This window comes from Hemiscyllium ocellatum, chromosome 45 (assembly GCF_020745735.1).
Source record: "Hemiscyllium ocellatum isolate sHemOce1 chromosome 45, sHemOce1.pat.X.cur, whole genome shotgun sequence".
Lineage (NCBI taxonomy): Eukaryota > Metazoa > Chordata > Chondrichthyes > Orectolobiformes > Hemiscylliidae > Hemiscyllium > Hemiscyllium ocellatum.
This window is the reverse complement of record NC_083445.1, coordinates 13,211,084-13,238,653: the sequence shown is the minus strand read 5'-3', so window position 1 is coordinate 13,238,653 and position 27,570 is coordinate 13,211,084. Positions and strand designations below refer to the sequence as shown.

The 27,570-nt window shown below is 49.5% G+C and overlaps 1 protein-coding gene across 5 annotated transcripts in view; it reads right to left on the bottom strand.

Annotated features, from left to right (window-relative positions):
* LOC132836070 (KN motif and ankyrin repeat domain-containing protein 2-like) overlaps positions 1 to 27,570 on the bottom strand; it is a 162,346-nt gene that overhangs the window by 12,792 nt on the left and 121,984 nt on the right. For all 5 annotated transcript variants that reach the window (XM_060855322.1, XM_060855325.1, XM_060855321.1 and 2 more), the window contains 7 exons: positions 19,747 to 19,962; positions 16,076 to 16,187; positions 12,591 to 13,139; positions 4,208 to 4,295; positions 3,395 to 3,614; positions 1,611 to 1,753; positions 810 to 1,010 (listed from right to left, as the gene is read on the bottom strand). In XM_060855322.1, coding sequence (XP_060711305.1) covers positions 810 to 1,010; positions 1,611 to 1,753; positions 3,395 to 3,614; positions 4,208 to 4,295; positions 12,591 to 13,139; positions 16,076 to 16,187; positions 19,747 to 19,962 — 1,529 coding nt within the window. The remainder of the gene's footprint in view (positions 1 to 809; positions 1,011 to 1,610; positions 1,754 to 3,394; positions 3,615 to 4,207; positions 4,296 to 12,590; positions 13,140 to 16,075; positions 16,188 to 19,746; positions 19,963 to 27,570) is intronic.

The following is a 27,570-nucleotide window of genomic DNA, read 5'->3' as shown; positions in this document are numbered from 1 at the left end:
CCCTGTATTATATACACTGTCTCTGCACCCATTCCCCCTGTACTATGTCCACTCTCTCTGTACCCATTACCCCTGTACTATATACACTATCTCTGTACCCATTCCCCCGTCATGTATGCTTCTCTATACCCATCTCCCCCATACTATATATACTGTCTCTGTACCCATACCACTTGTACTATATACTCTGTCTCTGTACTCATTCCCCCTGGACTGTATACACTGTCCCTGTACCCATTCCCCCTGTACTATACACATTGTCTCTGTACCCATCACCCCTATATTATATACAATGTCTCTGTAGCCATTCCCCCTGTACTATATACAATGTCTCTGTAGCCAGTCCCCCTGTACTATACACACTGTCTCTGCACCCATTCCCCCTGTACGATATACACTGTTTCTGTACCCATTCCCCCTGTACGATATACACTGTCTCTGTACCCATTCCCCCTGTACTATATACAATGTCTCTGTAGCCATTCCCCCTGTACTATATACAATGTCTATCTAGCCATTCCCCCTGTACTATACACACTGTCTCTGCACCCATTTCCCCTGTACGATACACACTGTCTCTGTACCCATTCCCACTGTACGATATACACTGTCTCTGTACCCATTCCACCTGTACTATATACACTGTCTCTGTACCCAATCCTTCCCTATCATTGTGCCCATTTCTCTGTTCTGTGTACAGACTGTCTCTGTTATCTTGGTGGAATAGCTGAACAGGGATTTGCTGGATTTTGGGCAGTTCATTGGGCAGCTGTCTGACCGGGCAGGCAGTTCCCTGCTACCTCACTCACGTTATCTGCCAGAGTCACGTTGCAGCCTGGCATCTCCAATAGGAGTCTGACGATCTCCGCATGGCCGTGCTCACAGGCGCACATCAACGCTGTTGACCCGTCGTCGTCCTGGATACTGACGTCCGCCCCACACGCCAACAGGGCCTTCACCATCTCCACCCGGCCATGGCTGACTGCCAACATCAGGGCCGTCTGACCCGCCTGGAGAGGCGAAACACACAGTTAAAGGTAAGCCCCTTCAGGACCAAGCATCACTTCACCTGCAGCCAGTGAGACATCGCAGAACCCAAACCTGGCGTCAGCTCCATTTGTAATGGAGGGGGACTCATGGGAAGTGATGGCTGGAATATTCAACTCTAATAGGTCAATCACAGGTACAAATCTGGTAAGCGTTCCTTCACCTTTCTTGCAGCTACTGATCATTTTTAGGGTCCTAAAGAGGTGAATACATTTCTGCAACCCCATCACCATCTCCTGATAATCCCATGCACTTTACAGCCAACAAAGCCTTGTTGCAATGAAGGAAGTACAGCAGCCAAGTTGCACACAGCCAGATCCCACAGTGTGATAAATACAAGGAATAGGCAAAGGAGTAGGCGACTCAGCCCCTCAAATCTAAGTTAATACCATCTTGGGCTCCAATTCCTGCTGCTCCCCAAAGCCGATCCATAAACACAGTGAGCTTGTGGAGAATCCACAACCTCTTGCCAATCCAGTGCTGGCATGGGGCAGAGCCTGAGGCCTAAATGCTGGAGAGGGGACCAGAGACGCAAGAGAGGGCTGAGTTGACTTCTGACCTACCTGGCTGGCCTTGGCATTGACGTTGCCGAGACGGAAGAGCTGTGTCACGGTCTGCATGTCGTGCTCCGACTGGAGGGCAGCGAGCGAGGCCAGCATGATAGCTGTGTAACCAGCCTTATTCTGCTTATCCAAACTACAGGCGCCTGCGACAAGAAGGAGGGGACGCAGTTTAAACACACGACATACTGGGAAAACTTTACAGGATTATTGTAGGGTTTTTTTAAAAACAGTCTGAAATTTCTATAGCACCTTTCACAAGTGCAGTGCCTTACAGCCAATGAATAATCCCCACTGTTCTGTAGGAAACATGGCAGCCAGATCACACACTACAACATTCTGCAACTGACTGGAAAATTTGCTTTTGGTGATGTTGGTTGGGGGATAAATATTCACTAGGAATCCAGGAAGGATTCCCTGCTGTCCTTCAATTAGTGACTGTGGGACTTTATTTACATCTACCTGAGAGGGGAGACAGGGCCTTAATTTAATACATCATTCCAAAACCAAAAGGTTCCTCTGGCAGTGCAGCACTCACTCAGTGCTGTAACAGGTAGTCAGCCGAGAACTCAGGGCAAGTCTCCTGGTGGACTTGAACTCACAAACGTCTGACCCACAGTTCACTGAGTGCTGCCCACTGAGACCTCACCAATGGCAGCTCGGAAGTGGAATACGGGGCGGGAGGGCAGATGGTTGAAGGTGAAATAACTCCGCAGCTGGCGATATCCCGTCACCAAGTCACCTTTTACTTATGCGTGAAGAGTTCTTAACACTGATCCAGTTCCCTCAGAGTGAATAGAACCCCTGACAGTCCTGTTTATATCTGTCAGCCAGGGCTCCCTGACTGGACCGGGTTAACAGCCCCAATGGTGGAACCCATATTCTATGAGGTCCACCTAGCTGACCTTGTTACAATCATAACTGAAGGGTTTAGAATGTTGTACCCGCCTGCTGGCATGCCTGTTTGTCAGCACCGCACTGTGTATGAGTCATTTCTGAGAAGACTGGTCCGATGGCACCATGGTGATGGTCTGGCAGCTGTGGATGACCTGAGTCTTTCACCGTTTTCACAGTGTTGGGAGGGAGGTGCCTACATTCTCTCTCTCCCCCACATCGGCAGACTCACAGCTCTTTCAGAGAGACGGCAACCTCCTACCAACCCTCAGACATCTGAACCCACCCACTGTCCTGAATTGGATGGCTACCACACACTTTGGCCATGCATTTGAACATAGAATCCCTACAATGTGGAAGCAGGCCATTCGGTCCATTAACTTCACACTGAGCCTACAAAATGCCTCCCACCCAAACCCACCCTTCCCTAACTTATCCCTGTAACCCTGCATTTCCCATGGCTAACCTATCTAGCCTGCCCATGGCTGGACATTATGGGGCAATTTGGCACGGACAATCTACCCTAAGCTGCACATCTTTGGACTGTGGGAGGAAACCAGAGCACTCGGAGGAAACTCACGCAAACACGGGGAGAATGTGCAAACTCCACACAGCCCAAAGCTGGAATCGAACCTGGGTCCTTGGCGCTGTGAGGCATCAATGCTAACCACTGAGCCACCGTGCCTCCCACTGTCTCAAAAACAGCTTTTGCTGACTTTCTGACATGGTGTGAGGTTGGAAGTTGTCCTAACTTCAGAATGCAAGTTCAGCGTTGGCATGGTTACCATTTGACTGCTCCTGAGTGGTGGGTTTACAAGGTCCGTACTAACCTGTCCCAGTGCAGTAAATACAGTGAGCCAATGAGGAACTCGAGTAAGAGGCGAAGGGTGTACCTGTGTCCAGCAGCAACCTGACAATGGGGAAGTTGGAATGAGAGACTGTGTAGTGAAGAGCTGTGTTCCCATTGCTGTCAGCCATGTTGACTATCAGCTCCAGTAAATTCGGTGACATCGCCTTAAACACAGCTAGATACCGACGCACCACCTCAGGATCTGCTGTCTTCGGACTTGACACCAAGAGCCACTCCTGCTGAACCGTGAGATAGCTCACTCTCTGCAAGGTATTTGAGAAGAATTGCATCAGGAATGCAACGGTCAGCCAACCTGCCTGATCCTCTCAGCCAACACTGTTAATATAACACTCCAAATAACCTGGTTAGCTAGCCTCAACCTCACATAACCAGCTACCCTCATTTTAACCTCTCCAGTACGCTTCAGCAAACCTTTCACTACATCTTCAGTGAATCTACCCAGGTGGCCCATAGTAATCTGCACAGATCCCCCAAACTAATTGTTCCCTCATTCTAACATCAGCAGTTATCCCAATTCTAACCTACACTAAATACCGCATTCTAGCATCCCCATCAGCCCCTATTCTAATACCATAATGATAGAAAAAGTAAGAGAATTAGGATTATTTAGACAGTCCTTAAAAAGGACTGGCGGGCACAATGGGGCGAATGGCCGCCTGCATAGTAACATTTCTGAAGAGGAGTAGCTAGCTCCCTGTCGTGTTGCTTCTGATTTTACATAATAAATCAGACACTGAACTGGAGGCATACAGAGGAAGCAGACCGTGAACTTATTGCTCAGTGTTGTAAGAGGGGAGAGCAACTGGGGAGATCAATAAGCAGCAAGCTAGCGTACCACATCTTTGTTTGTGAACCTGTCAGGATCGTTCAGATGTTTCTGCAGAGTCACGCAGGCTGACACCAAACCCTCAGTCAGCTCAAACCTGAAAGCAAGAGAGTGACAGCTCAGTGAGGAAATAACACAGGAATTTGTGCCATCACTTTCTGAAACACAGTAAATATCTGACAGCGCCCGCCCCGCATTGAGTGCCCCTCAACACCGGGGCCATTATTAACCACATAATTTCTACCATAAGGGATTTCATTTATATAGCACCTTACACATCCTCAGGGCCTCCTGAAGCGCCAATCTGGTATGTTAAATTGTAGCTCCTGCTGCAGTATTGAAAATGCAGCAGCCAATTTGTGATCCCACAACAGCAATATGATAATATCCAGATATTCTCATGTTATTAGCAATTCCGGTGTTGATCACATTAATTGTCTGATTCACTAAAATCTTCATACACACAGACTGAGAAAACAGCTATTGTGGTGCACGCTTGTATTATGTAACTCTGAAACTAAGAACATAAAGATTAGCTCTAGTTCTATACTTTGCAACTTGGCTTTCTTGTGTATAACAGTTCCTGAAAGGATAACTATTGAACACAGCATTTCCTGCTTGTCTTTAAAATTACGTTGTATGACCTCTACTGTTCACCTGAGAAGGCAGACTAGGTCTGGACATAAAATCCCAATCAAAGGACAGGACTTCCAGCATACCGTCATAAAGGAATGGAGTCATACAGCATGGAAACAAACCCTTCAGTCCAACCAGTCCATGCTGACCATGTTCCCAAACTAAACTAGTCCCAGCTGCCTGCTCCTGGCCCATATCCCTCCAAACCTTTCCTATTCATGGACTTATCCAAATGTCCTTTAAACATTGTAACTGCACCCACATCCCATTTCTCTGGCAGTTCATTCCACATTCTCTGTGTAAAAAAGTTGCTCCTCATGTCCTTTTTGAAATCTTTCAGCTCTCACCTTAAAAACATGCTTCCAAATTTTCACTGAGAGCGTCAGGCTGGATGTTGTGCATGGGGATTCTGGAGTTGGACTTGAACCCAGTACCCAATTTAATTCAGATAAATGTGAGGTGCTGCATTTTAGGAAAGCAAATCTTATACACTTATACAGGACTTATACACTTAATGGTAAGGTTCTAGGGAGTGTTGCTGAATAAAGAGACCTTGGAGTGCAGGTGCATAGCTCCTTGAAAGTGGAGTCGCAGGTAGATAGGATAGTGAAGAAAGCTTTTGGTATGCTTTCCATTATTGGTCAGAGTAATGAGTACAGGAGTTGGGAGGTCATGTTGCGGCTGTACAGAACATTGGTTAGGCCACTGTTGGAACATTGCGTGCAATTCTGGTCTCCTTCCTATCGGAAATATGTTGTGAAACTTGAAAGGGTTCAGAAAAGATTTACAAGGATGTTGCTAGGGTTGGAGGATTTCAGCTATAGGGTGAGGGTGAACAGGCTGGGGCTGTTTTCCCTGGAGCGTCAGAGGCTGATGGGTGACCTTCTAGAGGTTTATAAAATTATGAGGGGCATGGATAGAATAACTAGACAAAGTCTTTTCCCTGGGGTCGGGGAGTCCAGAACTAGAGGGCATAGGTTTAGGGTGAGAGGGGAAAAATATAAAAGAGACCTAAGAGGCAACTTTTTCACGCAAAGGGTGGTACGTGTATGGAATGTGCTGCCAGAGGATGTGGTGGAGGCTGGCACAATTGCAACATTTAAAAGGCATTTGGATGGGTATATGAATAGGAAGAGTTTGGAGGGATATGGACTGGATGCTGGCAGATGGGACTAGATTGGGTTAGGATATCTGGTCGGCATGGACTGATTGGACCGAAGGGTCTGTTTCCATGCTGTACATCTCTCTGACTCTATGACTAGGGACTTTCTGAGTATGAAGTAAATTGATGCCATGATCCATTGGTATGAAACCCCCTCGCTGACCTACAAAGTTAATCCACCCGCACATGTCCTCACACTTCCTCTGGGAATCCCACCATAAACTCATGAGCAGATGGATTTGGGATGTCAACATCGTGGTCTGAATTCGAATAGTAAAGACCTATTTATGATGGGTCAGTCTTAGTAATATTTTATGGCATAAACTACCTAGATCTTTGTCCTAAGTTATCTGGTCCATTCAAGGGCAGGTGGGAATGGGAAACATGTAACTGCTGAAATAAGGACATATCTTCACAGATAAAATAAAGATTAAAATGCTGGAGATACTCAGCACATCTACCAGTGTCCTTGGAGAAAGGAATAGTGGTAATATTTCAGACCATTGTGGTACATTGCCAGATGACGGTTCCTGGTACCTGGTGGAATTTGCCACCTCCATCAGTGGGTGGTATTAAGTAAGGAGTGTTTGAGGTAGCTCAATCCTCATTTGCTTCTGCTTTGACTTTGGCTACTCAATGATTTGTATTAGGGGATACACCACCACAGACCCAAAGATTATTGTTAGAGGGCATACCACTACAGACCCAATGATTAGTGTTAGAGGGCATATCACTATAGACCCCAAGATTAGTGTTAGAGGGCATATCACTATAGACTCACTGATTAGTGTTAGAGGGTATACCACTGTAGACCCAATTATTAATGATAGAGGATACACCACTGTCGACCCCATGATTAGTGTTTGAGGGTACACCACTGTAGACCCAAATGATAATTTTTAGCCGTAATACCACTGTAGACTCAATGATTATTGTTACAGGGTACACTACTGAAGACCCAATGATTAATGTTAAAGGATACACAATTGTAGACCCTATGACTATTGTTAGACGCTATGCCACTGTAGATCCAATGATTAGTGTTAGAAGATAGACCACTGTGGACCCAATTATTAATGTTAGAGGATACACCACTGTAGACCTCATGATTATTGTTAGAGGGCACCACTGTAGATCCAATGATTATTGCCATAGGATACACCACTGTAGACCCCATGATTAGTATTAGAGGATATACAACTGTAGACCCAATGACTATTGTTTGAGGGTACACCACTGTAGCCCCAATGATTAGTGTTAGAGGGTACTCCACTGCAGATGCAATGTTAAGTGTTAGAGGATACACCACAATAAACCCAATGATTAGTGTTAGAGGGTACACCACTGCAGACCCAGTGATTAACCTTAGAGGATACACCACTATAGACCACATGATAAGTGTTAGAGGGTATACCACTGCAGATCAAATGTTAAGTGTTAGAGGGTATACCACTGTAGACCCAATGATTACTGTTAGAGGATACACCACTGTAGACTCCATGATTAGTGTTAGAGGGTACACAACTGAAGACCCAATTATTAGTCTTAGAGGATACACCACTATAGACCCCATGATTAGTGTTAGAGGGTATACCACTGTAGACCCAATGATTACTGTTAGAGGATACACCACTGTAGACTCCATGATTAGTGTTAGAGGGTACACAACTGAAGACCCAATTATTAGTCTTAGAGGATACACCACTATAGACCCCATGATTAGTGTTAGAGGGTACACCACTGCAGACCCAGTGATTAATGTTAGAGGATACACCACTGTAGACCCAGTGATTATTGTTAAAGGGTACAAACACTGCAGATCCAGTGATTAACATTAGAGGATACACCACAATAAACCCAATGATTATTGTTGGAGGGTACACCATTGTAGAACCAATGACTATTGTTAGAGGGTACACCACTGTAGACCCAATGATTAGTGTTACAGGGTACTCCACTGCAGTTCCAATGTTAAGTGTTAGAGTATACACTACAATAAACCCAATGATTATTGTTGGAGGGTACACCAGTGTAGACCAAATGATTAGTGTTAGAGGGTATACCACTATAGACCCAGTGATTAACATTAGAGGATACACCACTGTAGACCCAATGATTATTGTTAGAGAGTACACCACTGTAGACCCAATGATTAATGTTAGAGGGTACACCACTGTAGACCCAATGATTAGTGTTAGAGGGTACACCACTGCAGATCCAATGATTAGTGATAGAGGGAACACCACTGCAGACCCAGTGATTAACATTAGAGGATACACCACTGTAGACCACATGATTAATGTTAGAGGATACACTACTGAAGACCCAATGATTAATGTTAGAGGATACACAACTGTAGACCCTATGACTATTGTTAGACGGTATACCACTGTAGATCGAATGATTAGTGTTAGAAGATATACCACTGTAGACCCAATTATTAATGTTAGAGGATATACCACTGTAGACCTCATGACTATTGTTAGAGGGCACCACTGTAGATCCAATGATTATTGCTACAGGATGCACCACTGTAGGCTTCATGATTAGTGCTAGAGGGTACACAACTGAAGACCCAGTGATTAACATTAGAGAATAGACCACTGTTGACTGCTGATTAGTGTTACAGGGTATACCACTGTAGACCCCATGATTAGCGTTAGAGGATACACCACAATAAACCCAATGATTATTGTTGGAGGGTACACCACTGTAGACCCAAATGATTAGTATTAGAGGGTACACCACTGCAGACCCAGTGATTAACATTAGAGGATACACCACTGTAGAGCACATGATTAGTGTTAGAGGGTATACCACTGTAGACCCAATGATTATTGTTAGAGGGTACACAACTGAAGACCAATTATTAATGTTAGAGGATACACCACTGTAGACCCCATGATTAGTATTTGAGGGCACACCACTGTAGACCCAAATGATTATGTTTAGAGGTTACACCACTGTAGACTCAATTATTAGTGTTAGAGGATACACGACTGTCGACCCAATGATTTATATTAGAGGATATACCACTGTAGACCCCATGATTAGTGTTAGATGCTACACCACTGTAGACCCCATGATTAGTGTTAGAGGGTACACCACTATAGACACCATGATTAGTGTTAGAGGGTATACCACTGTAGACCCAATGATCACTGTTAGAGGATACACCACTGTAGACCCCATGATTAGTGTTAGAGGGTACACAACTGAAGACCCAATTATTAGTCTTAGAGGATACACCACTTTAGACCCCATGATTAGTGTTAGAGGGTACACCACTGCAGACCCAGTGATTAATGTTAGAGGATACACCACTGTAGACCCAATGATCATTGTTAGAGGGTACAAACACTGCAGACCCAGTGATTAACATTAGAGGGTACAGCACTGTAAACCCCATGATTAGTATTAGAGGATATACAACTGTAGACCCAATGACTATTGTTGGAGGGTATACCACTGTAGCCCCAATGATTAGTGTTAGAGGGTACAAACACTGCAGATCCAATGTTAAGTGTTAGAGGATACACCACAATAAACCCAATGATTATTGTTGGAGGGTACACCAGTGTAGACCCAATGATTGGTGTTAGAGGATACACCACTGTAGACCCCATGATTAGTGTTAGAGGGTACACCACTGCAGACCCAGTGATTAACCTTAGAGGATACACCACTATAGACCACATGATTAATGTTAGAGGGTATACCACTGTAGACCCAATGATTAGTGTGAGAGGATACGCCACTGTAGACCCAATGATTAGTGTTAGAGGGTACACAACTGTAGACTCCATGATTAGTGTTAGAGGGTACACAACTGTAGACCCCATGATTAGTGTTAGAGGGTACACAACTGAAGACTCAATTATTAGTCATAGAGGATACACCACTATAGACCCCATGATTAGTGTTAGAGGGTACACCACTGCAGACCCAGTGATTAACGTTAGAGGATACACTCCTCTAGACCCAATGATTATTGTTAAAGGGTACAAACACTGCAGACCCAGTGATTAACATTAGAGGATACACCACTGTAAACCCCATGATTAGTATTACAGGGTATACCACTGTAGACCCAATGACTATTGTTAAAGGGTACATCACTGTAGACCCAATGATTAGTGTTAGAGGGTACTCTACTGTAGATGCAATGCTAAGTGTTAGAGGATACACCACAGTAAACCCAATGATTATTGTTGGAGGGTACAACACTACAGACCCAATGATTAGTGTAAGAGGGTACACCACTGCAGACCCAATGATTATTGTTAGAGGGTACACCACTATAGACCTAACTGATTATTTTTAGAGGTTACACCAGTGTAGATCCATTGATTATTGTTAGAGTGTACACCATAGTAAACGCAATGATTATTCTAAGAGGATACACCTCTGTAGATCCAATGATTAGTGTTAGAGGATACACCACTGTAGACCCAAAGATTAGTGTTAGAAGATACACCATTGTAGACCCAACGATTATTGTTAGCGGCTGCACTACTGTAAACTCCATGATTAGTGTTAGAGGGTACACAACTGAAGATCCAATGATTATTGTTCAAGGGTATACCACTTAGATCCCATTATTATTGTTAGAGGGTACACCACTGTAGACCTCATGATTAATGTTAGAGGGTACACCACTGTAGACCACATGATTAGTGTTAGGGGATACACCACTATAGACCCAATGATTATTGTTAGAGGGTCCACCACTGTAGCCTCCATGATTAGTGTTCGAGGGCATACTACTGTAGACCCAATGATTATTGTTAGAGAGTACACTGCTGTAAATCCAATGATTAATGTTAGAGGGTATACCACTGTTTTCCCAATGATTAGTGTTAGAGGGTACACAACTAAGATCCAATGATTATTGTTAGACGGTACACCACTGCAGACCCAAATGATTATTTTTAGAGGGTACACCACTGTAAACCCCATGATTAGTGTTAGAGGATACACCACTGTAGACCCCATGATTAATGTTAGAGGATACACCACTGTAGACCCCATGATTAATGTTAGAGGGCACACCACTGTAGATCCCATGATTAGTGTTAGAGAGTACACAACTGAAGACTCAATTATTAGTCTTAGAGGATACACCACTATAGACCCCATGATTAGTGTTAGAGGGTACACCACTGCAGACCCCATGATTAGTGTTAGAGGGTACACAACTGAAGACTCAATTATTAGTCATAGAGGATACACCACTATAGACCCCATGATTAGTGTTAGAGGGTACACCACTGTAGACCCAATGATTAGTGTTAGAGGGTATACTACTGTAAACCCAATGATTATTGTTAGAGGGTACACTACTGTAAATCCAATGATTAATGTTAGAGGGTATACCACTGTTATCCCAATGATTAGTGTTAGAGGGTACACAACTAAGATCCAATGATTATTGTTAGATGGTACACCACTGTAGACCCAATCATTAGTATTAGAGGGTACACAACTGAAGACCCAATTATTAGTGTTAGAGGGTACACCACTGTAGACCCAATGATTAGTGTTGGAGGATTAACCACTGTAGACCCAATGATTATTGTTAGAGAGTATACCACTGTAGACCCAATGACTATTGTTAGCAGACATACCACTGTTGAGTATGTACAAAAATTTAAAGGCAAAATACAGCAGTTGCTGACAATCTGAAACAAACACAGAGAATGCAGGAGAAACTCAGCAGGTCTGGTAGCATATTTGGAGAAGAGAAACAGAGTTAACACTTTGAGTCTGATATGATTCTTCCTCAGAACAGGTCTATAGCTGTCCTGTTCTTAGATGACAAGAAGGTTCATTGCATGATAACAATTATTACAATTACATTTGGTCAGGTACAGTTCCTAGGAATTTAACGAGCTGGTACATATACATGTTATTTCTGAAAGCTAGAGTAGAATTTTAATACTTTGTATTGAACCCAATGCTGTACCTGTCCTGGGAGTGTTTGATGGGGACAGTAGAGAGGTACCTTTACTCTGTATCTAATCTTGTGCAGTGCTTATCCTATGAGTGTTTGATGGGGACAATATAGAGAAAGCTTTACTCTCAGTTTAAAAGAGTAGAGGGAACTTTACTCTGTATTTAACTCTGTGCTGTACCTGCCCTGGGAATATTTGATCGGGCACTCTCTCTCTCTCTCGACAGAGAGAAACTTACACTGTATCTTACCCATGCTATATTTGTCCCAGGTGTGCTTGATGAGGACAGTGTAGAGAGAGCTTTATTCTGTCTCTCACCTCATGCTGCATTTGACCTGAGAGTGTTTGATTAGGGACAGAGAAAGGAAGCTTTACTCTATATCCAACCCCGTGCTGTCCCTGTCCTGGGGACGGTCTACAGACAGCTTTGCTTTGTATCTAATCCCGTGCTGTCCCTGTCCTGGGAGTGTTTAATGGGGACAGTGTAGAGAGAACTTTATTCTGTATCTAACCCTGCACTGTCCCTGTCCTGGGAGTGTGGATGGGAGCTGAATGAAAGACATGGGACCCTGAAACTTTACAGTACTGTGCTTACTTACATATTTCCATAAAAATGAAAACTGAGAAGTTGTTTACGTACGTGCTGGTGTTTGCTTCCTGCTTCAAACTCGCTGTTTCAGGATGAGGAACCTTTGCTGGGTTGTCCTCTCCTTCCTTGACTGGTCCCGCTGGTTTCCCTTCCATTCTCTGCTCCATCTCCTTCACATACTCCTTGCTCCCTCCATACTGCACCTTCTCCTCCCTTTCTAAGCTTGCTGTGTGCTGTGCTGGAGTCAGCGCATTCCCACCTTCCTGCGGACTCTCAGCTGGAGTACCCTTCGTCAGCGCCTCCTGCACACTCTCTGCTACTATCTGCACAACCTCTGCAGGAGTCCTCTTGCTCCGAGTCTCTTCCACTGGCTCCAATAGTGTCTGCTTAACTTCAGTTTCCTGCACAGTTCCAGCAGGAGTCTGTACACTCTCTGTTTCCTGCACAGTTCCAGCAGGAGTGCCTTTGCTCTCTGCTTTTTCTGCCTGCTCTCCTGGGAGTCTCTCGCTGGCCTCATGGTAATCGCTTTCCGTGCTCCCATCATCTGACTCACTCGAGGAACTCTCCGAACTGGATTCTTCCGAAGATGTTGACTCATATCTAGGGAAAAAGAAACTGATGTTCAGAGGAATTTTCTCTCCACTCCACCAATTACCCAACTGTGTCCCACTCATGTAGTTCTGGTCACTCTACCACAGAAAAGATTATATTAAACTAGAATGGGTGCAGAAAAGATTACCAGGATGCTACCGGGACTGGAAGGTTTGAATTATAAGGAGAGGCTAGATTGGTTTGGACTTTTTTCCCCGGACATAGGAGACTGTGGGGTGATGTTATAGAGGTTTATAAAATCACCAGGGGTCAGATAAGATGGATAGCTGTCAGCTTTTCCCCATGGTGTAGGGAACCTAAAACTAGAGGGCATAGGTTTAAAGTGAGAGGGAAGAGTTACAAAAGGGTCCAGAGGGGCAATCTTTTCACGCAGAGGGTGGTGAGTGTCTGGAACAGTCTGCCAGAGGTAGTGGCAAGTACAATTCTATCATTTAAGAAATATTTGGACAGGTATATGGCTGGGATAGGTACAGAGACCAAACGCAAGCAAATGGGATTAGATTCATAGCATAAACTGGGCGGCATGAACAAGTTGGACCGAAGGGTCTATTTCTATGCTGTAACCCTCCCGGAGATCCAAAGCAGATACTTATGGGTAGAATATAGTTTTGAAAAAAATATTCATTTGTGGGACATGGGTGTGGCTGGCTGTGCCCAGCATTTATTGTCTGCCCCTAGTTGCCCCTTGAGAAGGTGGGGGTGAGCTGCCTTCTTGACCCGCTGCAGTCCACCTGCTGTGGGTTGACCCACATGCCCTGAGGGAGGGAATTCCCTTTGGAACAACTGTCTGTATCCATTCTTATCCATTGAGCCATTCTTCATTTTCAAACATGGACAGTGACTGCCAGCATCATAATTAAGTCAACGTCATCCACAACTCTGTTTGTTACAAAGGGGTTATTGGCTTTTCAACGCTGGCCTTATCCTTATAACCTTCAATTTAACTGCAGTGTTGGGAAAATTATAGTACAGAACAAAGTTCATGCGTGGGTTAACTGCGGAATGTGGGTGTAGAACCGCTGAAGGGAAACTGTGTTCTGCTAACTTGAATGGTTGTTTTGATGTGCTAACAGAGAGGGTCATGCAGATGATGCAGTGTACCTGGACTTCCAAAGGCGTTTGATAAAGTGTCACATGACAGGCTCAATAGCAAAGTTCAAGTCTATGTACAAAAGGGACAATGACAGCATGAATAAAATTGGCTTTGTGTCGGGAAGCAGAGTGGTAGTGTCTGATTTACTTTTCGGAGAGAATTCGACTACACTGTGGGTTTCCCTGGGGGTTGGCATCAGCACTACTGCTCTCTTGACCTATGTGATTGACCTAGACTTTGGCTCACTAAGCACAATTTCAACTTTTGCAGTTGACTTTAAACTTGGAAGTTTTGGGAGCTGTGGGGAGAATACTTTAGTTTATTCATTTTGTGGGATGTGGGCATCATTAGCATTTATTGCCCATCCCTAGTTGCCCCTTGAGAAGGTGGGGGTGAGCTGCTTTCTATAACTGCTGTTGTCCACCTGCTGTGGGTTGACTCACAATGGCCTTAGAGAGGGAATTTCAGGATTTTGACCCAGCTACAGTGAAGGAACCATGATATATTTCCAAGTCAGGATGGTGAGTGGTTTGGAGGGGAACTTGCTGGGGTGGCATTCCCATGTATTTGCTGCCCTTGTCCTTCTAGATGAAATGGTCATGGGTTTGGAAGGAGCTGTCTGAGGATCTTTGTGGTGAATTTTTGCAGCACATCTTGTAGATGGTTCACACAGCTGCTACTGAGCGTTGGTGGTAGCGGAAATGGATGTTGAGGATGTAGTGTCAATTGACTGCTTTAAACTGGATAGTGTCAAGCTTTGAGTGTTGTTGGAGCTGCACCCATCCAGGCAAGTGGGGAGTATTCCATCAGACTCCTGACTTGTGCCTTGTAGATGGTGGATCGCTCTCAAGATGCTATAGATAGAACAGTGGAATGGAAGTTGTAACTGGGAGTTGAAATTGAATGCACAGAACTATGATGATTTTGGAAGGAAGAAGATGGAAAAGGTAATATCAAATAAAAGGGGTACAGTCCTTGAGGATCAGAGGGTCCTGAGGTGCAGAAGAGATTTATGAGAATAGTCCCTGGGGAATTTCAGTTATGAACATAGATTGGAGAATTTACACTTGGAGAAGTATACTTAAGAGGGAAATCAGAACGGCAAAAAGGGGACATGAATAGCTTTAAAAAGGGGCGGCACAGTGGTTCAGTGGTTAGCACTGCTGTCTCACAGCATCAGGGACCCAGGTTCAATTCCAGCCTTGGGTGACTGTCTGTGTGGAGTTTGCACATTCTGCCCCGTGTCTGCTTGGGTTTCCTCCGGATGCTCTGATTTCCTTCCACAGTCCTAAGATGTGCAGGTCAGGGTGAATTGGCCATGCTAAATTGCCCATAGTGTTAGGTGCATTAGACAGAGGGAAATGGGTCTGGGTGGGTTACTCTTCGGAGGATCTGTGTGGACTTGTTGGGCTGAAGGGCCTGTTTCAACACTGTAGGGAATCTAATCTGGGACTGTTTTCCTGGGAGGACCGATCTGATTGAAGGATTCAAAATCATTACGGGTTGGAGCAGAATTAATAGAGAAATAAACATTCCAACTTGCAAACGGATTGACAGCCAAAGGGCACAGATTGAAAGTAACTGAGAAAGAGAAGTAAAGTCAGCAAAGTAAAGTCAGATATTGGCTGTGGAGGGAACTCACTAGTTATTAGGTGATGTGGTCTATCTGAGACAGGCTTAAATAGCACCAGTAGAAGCCAAGGAGCTTCTGTGTCGAGAGAGTCTCAGTGAAGATTGAGATCACAACTCATTCTGCTCAAAGCCTGATGCTGGGAATCTAAACCAGGAAAACCAGGAACGTCCTACTAGACTGGGAGATGCTGCCACTCACCCTCCGTTCACCCCAATAAACTGAAGGCTCTTCTTTGTCAGAGGGCTATCAGGACTGGCTCCTCTCTCCTTCTTTTTCATGATGGATTTTAGTTGTGCTCCCTGTGGAGAACCTGAGAAGGAAACAGAAGAAAAGACCTTTACTCAGAGAGTGCAGCAGTTTGCAGATCCCCGCCCTACCTCTCAGGAACGGGAGAAACAGGAGTGCGAGTAGACCATTCAGTCCATTGAACCTATTCTGTCATTCAATCTGATTACAGCTGACCTTGGGCTAACTTGGCACTCTCATCTCCTCCCCATTTCCTGAGAGACCAAACATCTGTATTTCACAGCCTTAAATATATTCAAAATACTCCGCCCTTGTGTTTTAGATTCTTCAAGCAGTAGGAATGTTCTCTCAGCATCTGCCCTGTCAATGTCTCCCCTGTCTCACCCCTTCTGAATCTCAATGTGATTGCCCCCTCATTCTCCTAAACTACAGAGAATATAGACACACCTTGCTCAGCTTCCTATCACAGAGCTCCTCATCCCAGGAGTTAAGCCAATGGACCTTTGTTTGCTGTTCCAATCCTTCTGTAAACATCGAGAGCAAACTGTGCCATATTCCAGATGTGGTCTCACCAAAGGCCTGCACAACTATAATGAGACTTCTAATGGCTTTACTCTTTGACACATTCAGCCCCGTCATGTCTGTGAGAGCTGTGGTGAAGAACACCTGTGCTCTTCTCTGAAGTTGAACGTTTTTACGTTCGTCCAAGATTAGATTAGATTAGATTCCCTACAATGTGGAAACAGGCCCTTCAGCCTAACCAGTCCACACCGAAGAGCAATCCACCCACCTCTGACGAATACACCTAACACTACGGGCAATTTAGCACAGCCAATTCACCTGACCCGCAAACCTTTGGACTGTGGGAGGAAACCCACACAGACACGGGAGAATGTGCAAACTCCACACAGACTGAGGCTGGACTCGAACCTGGGACCCTGGTGCTGTGAGGCAGCAGTGCCAACCACTGAGCCACCATGGAGGATCTGGTTTCAAAGTCTCTTTCCAAAGTCGGGACCTCTAGCAATGCAGCCGACCCTCAATGCTACACTGGAGTGCCAGTCTGAATTTGCTATTAAGGACTAGAGAACGTGCAAAACTTGACCTACTCTTGGGAAATAAGGCAGGGCAGATGACTGAGTTGTCAATGGGAGAGCACTTTGGGGCCAGTGATCATAATTCTATTAGATTTAAAATAATGATGGAAAAGGATAGACGAGATCTAATAGCTGAAGTTCTAAATTGGAGGAAGGCCAATTTTGACGGTATTAACCAAGAACTTTCAAAAGCTGATTGGGGGCAGATGTTCGCAGGTAAAGGGACGGCTGGAAAATGTGAAGCCTTCAGAAATGAGATAACGAGAGTCCAGAGATAGTATATTCCTGTTAGGGTGAAAGGGAAGGCTGGTAGGTATATGGAATTCTGGATGACCAGAGAAATTGAGGGTCTGGTTAAGAAAAAGAAGGAAGCATATGTCAGGTATAGACAGGAGAGATCGAGTGAATCCTCAGAAGGGTATAAAGGCAGTAGGAGTATACTTAAGAGGGAAATCAGGAGGGCAAAAAGGGGACATGAGATAGCTTTGGCAAATAGGCTTAGGGAGAATCCAAAGGGTTTTTACAAATACATTAATGAAAGAAGGGTAACTAGGGAGAGAATAGGGCCCCTCAAAGACCAGCAAGGTGGCCTTTGCAGGAGATCGGGGAGATACTAAAAGAGTATTTTGCATCATTGTTTACTGTGGAGAAGGATATGGAAGATTTAGAATGTGGGGAAATAGATGGTGACATATTGAAAAACGTCCGTATTACAGAGGAGGAAGTGCTTGGTGTCTTGAAACGCATAAAGGTGGATAAATCTGTGGACCTGATCAGGTGTACCCGAGAACTCTGTGGGAAGCTAGGGAAGTGATTGCTGGGCCCCTTGCTGAAATATTTGTATCATTGATAGCCACAGGTGAGGTGCCTGAAGACCGGAGGTTGGCCAACATGATACCGTTATTTAAGAAAGGTAGGAAGGACAAGCCAGGGAACTATAGAGCAGTGAGCCTGACTTCGGTGGTGGGCAAGTTGTTGGAGGGAATCCTGAGGGACAGGATATACATGTATTTGGAAAGGTAAGGAGTGAGTAGGGATAGTCAACATGGTTTTGTGTGTGGGAAATCAAATCTCATGAACTTGATTGAGTTTTTTGAAAAAGTAACAAGGAGGGTTGATGAGGGCAGAGCGGTGGACGTGATCTATGTGGACTTTAGTAAGGCGTTTGACAAGATTCCCCATGGGAGACTGGTGACCAAGGTTCGATCTCATGGAATACAGGCAGAATTAGTCATTTGGATACAGAACTGGCTCAAAGGTAGAAGACAGAGGGTGGTGGTGGAGGGTCGTTTTTCAAACTGGAGGCCCATGACCAGTGGAGTGCCACAAAGATCGGTGCTGGGTCCTCTACTTTTCATCATTTATATAAATGATTTGGATGTGAACATAGGAGGTATAGTTAGTAAGTTTGCAGATGACACCAACTGGAGGTGCAGTAGACAGCGAAGAAGGTTACCTCAGATTACAACAGGATCTGGACCAGATGGGCCAATGGGCTGAGGAGAGGCAGATGGAGTTTCATTCAGATAAATGTGAGGTGCTGCATTTTGGGAAAGCAAATCTTAGCAGGACTTATACACTTAATGGTAAGGTCCTAAGGAGTGTTGCTGAACAAAAAGACCTTGGAGTGCAGGTTCATAGCTCCTTGAAAGTAGAGTTGCAGGTAGACAGGATATTAAAGAAGGCATTTGGTATGCTTTCCTTTATTGGTCAGAGCATTGAGTATAGGAGTTGGGAAGTCATGTTGTGGCTGTACAGGATGTTGGTTAGGCCACTTTTGGAATATTGCATGCAATTCTGGTCTCCTTGCTATTGGAAGGATGTTCTGAAACTTGAAAGGGTGCAGAAAAGATTTACAAGAATATTGCCAGGGTGGGAGATTTGAGCTATAGGGAGAGGCTGAACAGGCTGGGGCTGTTTTCCCTAGAATGTTAGAGGCTGAGGGGTGACCTTATAGAGGTTTATAAAATCATGAGGGACATAAACAGACAAAGTCTTTTCCCTGGGGTGGGGAAGTTCAGAACGAGAGGGCATAGATTTAGGATGAGAGGGGCAAGATATAAAGAGATCTAAGGGACAACTTTTTCACACAGAGGGTGGTGAGTGTACAGAATGAGTTGCCAGAGGAAGTGGTAGAGGCTAGTACAATTGCAGCATTTAAAAGGCATCTGGGTGGGTATACGAATAGGAAGGGTTTGAAGAGATATGGGCCAAATGCTGGTAAATGGGACTAGATTGGGTTGGGATATCTGGTCAGCATGGACAAGTTGGACCAAAGGGTCTATTTCCATGCTGTACATCTCTATGACTCCATGTGTGCATTGATCACTTATTACTCAGGCATGATTGCTTAGGGCCACGGCAGCATTTGACGATCAAACCAATCAGGGAACTGTTTCAAAGACAGATCAACTGCTGGGACCTTCCTACCATCCTCTTACCTCTGCGCTTCTTCATGTTTCTAACTGTCCAAAGCACAGAACATTGACAGTAAGAAAGGGTTAAAGCAATAAATTGAAGGGTTACCTGGCCTTGTTGAATCATCCTCAGACAGGGCAGCATCTTCCTGCCTCACCAGTGCCAGATTGCTCACTTCTGCTGGCTTTGAACTGGGAAGCTGTGTGAGGGGTAATTCCACAGAGTGACAAACATTGGAGGATAAAATATACCGAGGCTCCTCAGTGACATCTAGTGGCCGCCTGGGCGGAGCAGCAGGATCTGCTTTGTGCTCTTCTCGAGAAACTGCAAATTAACAATTTTAGAAAATAAGTTTCTTCCTCAGAGCAGTTAAAGCCCATCAGGATTGTAACTGGCTTCAACCTTTGAGAAGAACATCCGGAGGAAGTCTCCCTCTATTCACTTCTTCCACATTAACTTCATATCTAACCCCGTGCTGTCCCTGTCCTGGGAGTGTTTGATGTGGACAATGTACAGGGAGCTTTACTCTGTATCTAACCCAATGTTGTTCCTGTCCTCGGAGTGCTTGATGGGTTCAGTGTAGAGCAAACTTTACTCTGTATCTATCCCTGTGCTGTCTCTGTGCTGGGAGAGTTTAATGTGGACAGTGTAGAGTGAACTTTACTCTGTATCTAACCCCGTGCTGTCCCTGTCCTAGGAGTGCTTGATGGATTCAGTGTAGAGCAAACCTTACTCTGTATCTAACCCTGTGTTATCCCTGTCCTGGGAGTGTTTGATGGGGACAGTGTAGATGGAGCTTTACTCTGTATCTAACTCCGTGCTGTCTCTATCCTGGGAGTGTTTGATGGGGACAGTGTAGAGTGAGCTTTACTCTGTATCTCACTCTGTGCTGTCTCTGTCCTGGGAGCGTTTGATGGGGACAGTGTAGAGAGAGCTTTACACTGTATCTAACCCCGTGCTGTCACTGTCTTGGGAGTGTTTGATGGGGACAGCGTAGAGTGAGCTTTACTCTGTATCTGATGCAGGCTGTTACTGGTCTGAACGTGCTCAGCATGAACAATGGATTAAGAAAATGTTCAATTTTCATGCGTTTGATGTCGATCTAAAGTTCCTTCCTCCCACTCGGTGCCTCTGAGTGGGATGCATCAGTGAAGGTGTGAGGCAGATGAGCAGTTCACAGTAAATCTCAGGCCACCTCCGAGCTGGGACTCAGTGGCCAATAGCAGTTGGATTGAGGTTTCCCAGTCTCGCCTTCCATGGGATCTCAGAGCAGGGGAGGGGGAGGCTCTGATCTGGACTGAGTTTCAGTGTTCCCCAACGTATGGGAAACTCATCATCTTAGCCTCTGTCTGACCCTCATGGTCTTCATTCGGGAAAAGGCTCATAATTCAGTCCAGATGAGGGCAGGCTGGATAAACTCCTCGGAATAAAACCACTTCCTGTTCATTTTCAGTGCATACTATTCCCGTGTTAGCAAAACACAATTCAGTCCAGGCTGCTACTGATAGTTCACCAGGTCCGATGTTCCCATCACAGGCCGGAATGACACTGGGAACAGATGGATAGAGCTTACCTACTCTTTGTAGGAACGCTAGGAGGGCAGGGGGAGATACCCAGCTGAAGGAACTGGGAAAGAGAGCCAGGGAGGGTGGGGGTGGAGCAGAGGAAGAGGGACAGATGCGAGGGCAGTGGGTGTGCTGGGCAGAGGGGAGGCAGTGATAAAGGGGAAGTGATGGGGTCTGACCACAGTGCGAGGGGTGGGGGGAGGAAAAAGCAAAGAGAGACTGGAGGTGGTGGTGGGGATGGTGGAGGGAGCAGGACCCAAGTTTGGGGACAGTGAGGTGGGGAGGGGGTGTGAGGGGAGTGTGCAGGATCCAGGATTGGGGACAGTGAGGTGGGGAGGGGGAGGTGGGGGGTGCAGGAGTGCAGGATCCAGGATTGGGGACAATGAGGTGGGGAGGGGGAGGTGGGGGGTGCGGGAGTGCAGGATCCAGGATTGGGGACAATGAGGTGGGGAGGGGGAGGTGGGGGGTGCGGGAGTGCAGGATCCAGGATTGGGGACAGTGAGGTGGGGAGGGGGAGGTTGGGGGTGCGGGAGTGCAGGATCTAGGATTGGGGACAGTGAGGTGGGGAGGGGGTGTGAGGAAAGTGTGTAGGATTCAGGATTGCAGACAGTGAGGTGGGGAGGGAGGTGGGAGTGCAGGATCCAGGATTGGGGACAGTGAGGTGGGGAGGGGGTGTGAGGGAAGTGTGCAGGATCGAGGATTGGGGACAGTGAGGTAAGGAGGGGGTGGGCGTGTGAGGTTGCAGGATCGAGGATTGGGGACAGTGAGGTGGGGAGGGGGTGAGGGGGTGGGGGTGCAGGATCCAGGATTGGGGACAGTGAGGTGGGGAAGGGCTGGAGATGTGGGGTGGGGGGGGGGGGCAAGAGAGAGTGGGTGAGTGAGGTGGGAGGGGGGACTGGGTGTGTGAGGTGGGGCGGAGAATAGGTGAGCAAAGTGGGAGGGGAGTGGGGGAGTGGGAGAGTGAGGTGGGGGGGATGGGTGAGTGAGGTGGGAGGGAGGAGTGGGTGAGTGAGGTGGGAGAGGGGAGTGGGTGAGTAAGGTGGGGGGTGAGTGAGGTGGGAGGGTGGTGTCGGTGAGTGAGGAGGGAGGATGGAGAGGGTGAGTGAGGTTGGGGGGTAGTGGGTGTGAGAGGTTGGGGGGGAGTGGGTGTGTGAGGTGGGGGTGAGTGGATGAGTGAGGTTGGGGGAGTGGGTGAGTGAGGTGGGGGGAGTGGGTGAGTGAGGTGGGAGGGGGGAGTGGGTGAGTGAGGTGGGGCGGGGTGTGAGTGTGTGAGGTAGGGGGAGTGGGTGAGTGAGGTTTGGGGGGTGGGTGAGTGAGGTTTGGTGGGTGGGTGAGTGAGGTGGGAGGGGGAGTGGGTGAGTGAGGCGGGAGGGGGGAATGGGTGTGTGAGGTGGGGGAGAGTGGGTGAGTGAGGTGGGAGGAGGGAGTGGGTGAGTGAGGCATGAGGGTGGAGTGGGCGAGTGAGGTGGGAGGGGGGATTGGATGAGTGAGGTGGGTGAAGTGGGTGAGTGAGGTGGGAGGAGGGAGTGGGTGAGTGAGGTATGAGGGTGGAGTGGGCGAGTGAGGTGGGAGGGGGGATTGGGTGAGTGAGGTGGGAGAAGTGGGTGAGTGAGGTGGGAGGAGGGAGTGGGTGAGTGCGGTGGGGGAGTGAGTGAGTGAGGTGGGAGGGGGGAGTGGGTGAGTGAGGTGGGGCGGGGTGTGAGTGTGTGAGGTAGGGGGAGTGGGTGAGTGAGGTTTGGGGGGTGGGTGAGTGAGGTGGGAGAGAGGAGTGGGGGAGTGAGGTGGGGGGAGAGTCGGAGAGTGAGGTGGGGGGGGAGTGGATGCGAGGTTGCGGGGAGAGGGTGTGTGAGGTTGGGGGAAGTAGGTGTGTGAGGTAGGGAGAGTGGGTGAGTGAGGTGGGAGGAAAGTGGGCGAGTGAGGTGGGGGGAGTGGGTGAGTGAGGATGTGGGGGGAGTGGGTGAGTGAGGTGAGGGGGAGTGGGTGAGTGAGGTGAGGGGGAGTGGATGAGTGAGGTGGGAGGAGTGGGTGAGTGTGGTGGGAGGGGGGAGTGGGTGAGGACGGTGGGGCGGGGTATGAGTGTGTGAGGTGGGGAAGTAGGTGTGTGAGATAGGGGGAGTGGGTGAGTGAGGTGGGAGGGGGTGTGGGCGAATGTGGTGGGAGGAGAGTGGGTGAGTGAGGTGGGGGAGTAGGTGAGTGGGTGAGGTTGTGGGGGGAGTGGGTGAGTGAGGTGGGGGGAGTGGGTGAGTGAGTTAGGAGGGGGGAGTGGGTGAGTGAGGTGGGTGGAGTGGGTGAGTGAGGTGGGAGGAGTGGGTGAGTGTGGTGGGAGGGGGGAGTCGGTGAGTGAGGTGGGAGGGGGGAGTGGGTGAGTGAGGTGGGTGGAGTGGGTGAGTGAGGTGGGGGTAGGGAGTGGGTGTGTGAGGTGGGAGGGGAGAGTGGGTGAGTGAGATGGGAGTGGGGAGTGGGTGTGAGGTTGGGGGGAGTGGGTGTGTGAGGTGGGGGGAGTGGGTAAGTGAGGTGGGAGGGGGGAGTGTGTGAGTGAAATGGGAGGGGGGAATGGGTGAGTGAGGTGGGGGGAGTGGATGAGTGAGGTGGGAGGGGGGAGTGGGTGAGTGAGGTGGGGGGGGGAGTGGGTGAGAGAAATGGGAGGGGGGAGTGGGTGAGTGTGGTGGGAGGACGGAAATGGTGAGTGAGGTGGGGGGGAGTGGGTGTGTGAGGTTGGGGGGGAGTGGGTGTGTGAGGTTGGGGGGGAGTGGGTGTGTGAGGTGGGGATGAGTGGGTGAGTGAGGTGGGAGGGGGGAAATGGGTGAATGAGGTGGGAGGGGGAGTGGGTGAGTGAGGTGGGAGGGGGAGTGAGTGAGTGAGGTGGGAGGGGGAGTGGGTGAGTGAGATTGGGGTGAGTGGGTGGTATTGGGGAGTGGGTGAGTGAGGTGGGAGGGGGAGTGGGTGAATGAGGTGGGGGGAAGTGGGTGAGTGAGGTTGTGGGGGAAGTGGGTGAGTGAGGTGGGGGGAGAGTGGGTGAGTGAGGGGGGGAGTGGGTGAGTGAGGTGGGGGAGAGTGGGTGAGTGAGGTGGGAGGGGGGAGTGGGTGAGTGAGGTTGTGGGGTAAGTGGGTGTGTGAGGTGGGGGGAGTGGGTGTGTGAGGTGTGGGCGGGGAGTGGGTGAGTGAGGAGGGAGAGGGGAGTGAGTGAGTGAGGTGGGGGTGGGGAGTGGGTGAGTGAGGTTGGGGTGAGTGGGTGGTGTTGGGGAGTGGGTGAGTGCGGTGGGAGGGGCGAGTGGGTGAGTGCGGTGGGAGGGGGGAGTGGGTGAGGATGGTGGGGCGGGGTATGAGTGTGTGAGGTGGGGAAGTAGGTGTGTGAGATAGGGGGAGTGGGTGAGTGAGGTGGGAGGGGGTGTGGGCGAATGTGGTGGGAGGAGAGTGGGTGAGTGAGGTGGGGGAGTAGGTGAGTGGGTGAGGTTGTGGGGGGAGTGGGTGAGTGAGGCGGGGGGAGTGGGTGAGTGAGTTAGGAGGGGGGAGTGGGTGAGTGAGGTGGGTGGAGTGGGTGAGTGAGGTGGGAGGAGTGGGTGAGTGTGGTGGGAGGGGGGAGTCGGTGAGTGAGGTGGGAGGGGGGAGTGGGTGAGTGAGGTGGGTGGAGTGGGTGAGTGAGGTGGGGGTAGGGAGTGGGTGTGTGAGGTGGGAGGGGAGAGTGGGTGAGTGAGATGGGAGTGGGGAGTGGGTGTGAGGTTGGGGGGAGTTGGTGTGTGAGGTGGGGGGAGTGGGTAAGTGAGGTGGGAGGGGGGAGTGTGTGAGTGAAATGGGAGGGGGGAATGGGTGAGTGAGGTGGGGGGAGTGGATGAGTGAGGTGGGAGGGGGGAGTGGGTGAGTGAGGTGAGGGGGGGAGTGGGTGAGAGAAATGGGAGGGGGGAGTGGGTGAGTGTGGTGGGAGGACGGAAATGGTGAGTGAGGTGGGGGGGAGTGGGTGTGTGAGGTTGGGGGGGAGTGGGTGTGTGAGGTTGGGGGGGAGTGGGTGTGTGAGGTGGGGATGAGTGGGTGAGTGAGGTGGGAGGGGGGAAATGGGTGAATGAGGTGGGAGGGGGAGTGGGTGAGTGAGGTGGGAGGGGGAGTGGGTGAGTGAGGTGGGAGGGGGAGTGAGTGAGTGAGGTGGGAGGGGGAGTGGGTGAGTGAGATTGGGGTGAGTGGGTGGTATTGGGGAGTGGGTGAGTGAGGTGGGAGGGGGAGTGGGTGAATGAGGTGGGGGGAAGTGGGTGAGTGAGGTTGTGGGGGAAGTGGGTGAGTGAGGTGGGGGGAGAGTGGGTGAGTGAGGGGGGGAGTGGGTGAGTGAGGTGGGGGAGAGTGGGTGAGTGAGGTGGGAGGGGGGAGTGGGTGAGTGAGGTTGTGGGGTAAGTGGGTGTGTGAGGTGGGGGGAGTGGGTGTGTGAGGTGTGGGCGGGGAGTGGGTGAGTGAGGAGGGAGAGGGGAGTGAGTGAGTGAGGTGGGGGTGGGGAGTGGGTGAGTGAGGTTGGGGTGAGTGGGTGGTGTTGGGGAGTGGGTGAGTGCGGTGGGAGGGGCGAGTGGGTGAGTGCGGTGGGAGGGGCGAGTGGGTGAGTGAGGTGGGGGGCAGGGAGTGGGTGTGTGAGGTGGAGGGAGTGGGTGAGTGAGGTGGGAGGGAGAGTGGGTGAATGAGTTTGGGGGCGAGTGGGTGAGTGAGGTGGGAGGGGGGAGTGGGTATGTGAGGTGGGGCGGTGAGTGGGTGAGTGAGGTGGGGGTGGAGTGTGTGTGTGAGGTGGGGGGGGAGTGGGTGAGTGAGGTGGGGGCAGGGAGTGGGTGAGTGAGGTGGGGGGGGAGTGGGTGAGTGAGGTGGGGAGGAAAGTAGGTGAGTGAGGTGGGGGGGGAGTGGGTGAGTGCGATGGGGGTGAGTGAGGTGGGAGGGGAGTGTGTGAGTGAGCTGGGAGAGGGGAGGGGGTGAGTGAGATTTTGGGGGGATTGGGTGAGTGAGGTGGGGGGGAGTGGGTGAGAGAAATGGGAGGGGGGAGTGGGTGAGTGTGATGGGGTAGTGGGTGAGTGAGGTGGGAGGGGAGTGTGTGAGTGAGGTGGGAGAGGGGAGGGGGTGAGTGAGAATGTGGGGGGGAGAGGGTGAGTGAGGTGGGGGCGGGGAGTGGGTGAGTGAGTTTGGGGAGAGTGGGTGAGTGAGTTGGGGGCGGGGAGTGGGTGAGTAAGGTTGGGGGCGTGGGTGAGTGAGGTGGGAGGGGGGCGTGGGTACATCAGGTGGGGCGGGGAGTGGGTGAGTGAGGTGGGAGGACGGAGATGGTGAGTGAGGTGAGGGGAGTGGGTGTGTGAGGTGGGGGTGAGTGGGTGAGTGAGGTGGGAGGGGGAGTGGGTGAGTGAGTTTGGGGGAGAGTGGGTGAGTGAGGTGGGGCGGGGAGTGAGTGAGTGAGGTGGGGGGAGTGGGTGAATGAGGTGGGGGGAGTGGGTGAGTAAGGTGGGAGGGGGAGTGGGTGAGTGAGGTGGGGGGGAGTGGGTGAATGAGGTGGGGGAGAGTGGGTGAGTGAGGTGGGGTGGGGAGTGAGTGAGTGAGGTGGGGGGAGTGGGTGAATGAGGTGGGGGAGTGGGTGAGTGAGGTGGGGTGGGGAGCGAGTGAGTGAGGTGGGGGGGGAGTGTGTGAGTGAGGTGGGAGAGGGGAGGGGGTGAGTGAGAATGTGGGGGGGAGAGGGTGAGTGAGGTGGGTGCGGGGAGTGGGTGAGTGAGTTTGGGGAGAGTGGGTGATTGAGTTGGGGGCGGGGAGTGGGTGAGTGAGCTTGGGGGCGTGGGTGAGTGAGGTGGGAGGGGGGCGTGGGTACATCAGGTGGGGCGGGGAGTGGGTGAGTGAGGTGGGAGGACGGAGATGGTGAGTGAGGTGAGGGGAGTGGGTGTGTGAGGTGGGGGTGAGTGGGTGAGTGAGGTGGGGGTGAGTGGGTGAGTGAGGTGAGAGGGGGAGTGGGTGAGTGAGTTTGGGGGAGAGTGGGTGAGTGAGGTGGGGCGGGGAGTGAGTGAGTGAGGTGGGGGGAGTGGGTGAATGAGGTGGGGGGAGTGGGTGAGTAAGGTGGGAGGGGGAGTGGGTGAGTGAGGTGGGGGGGAGTGGGTGAATGAGGTGGGGGAGAGTGGGTGAGTGAGGTGGGGTGGGGAGTGAGTGAGTGAGGTGGGGGGAGTGGGTGAATGAGGTGGGGGAGTGGGTAAGGTTGGAGGGGGAGTGGGTGAATGAGGTGGGAGGGGGGAGTGGGTGAATGAGGTGGGGGGAAGTGGGTGAGTGAGGTTGTGGGGGAAGTGGGTGAGTGAGGTGGGGTGAGTGGGTGAGTGAGGTGGGGTGAGTGGGTGAGTGAGGTGGGGGCGAGTAGTGGGTGGCTGAGGTGGGGGCA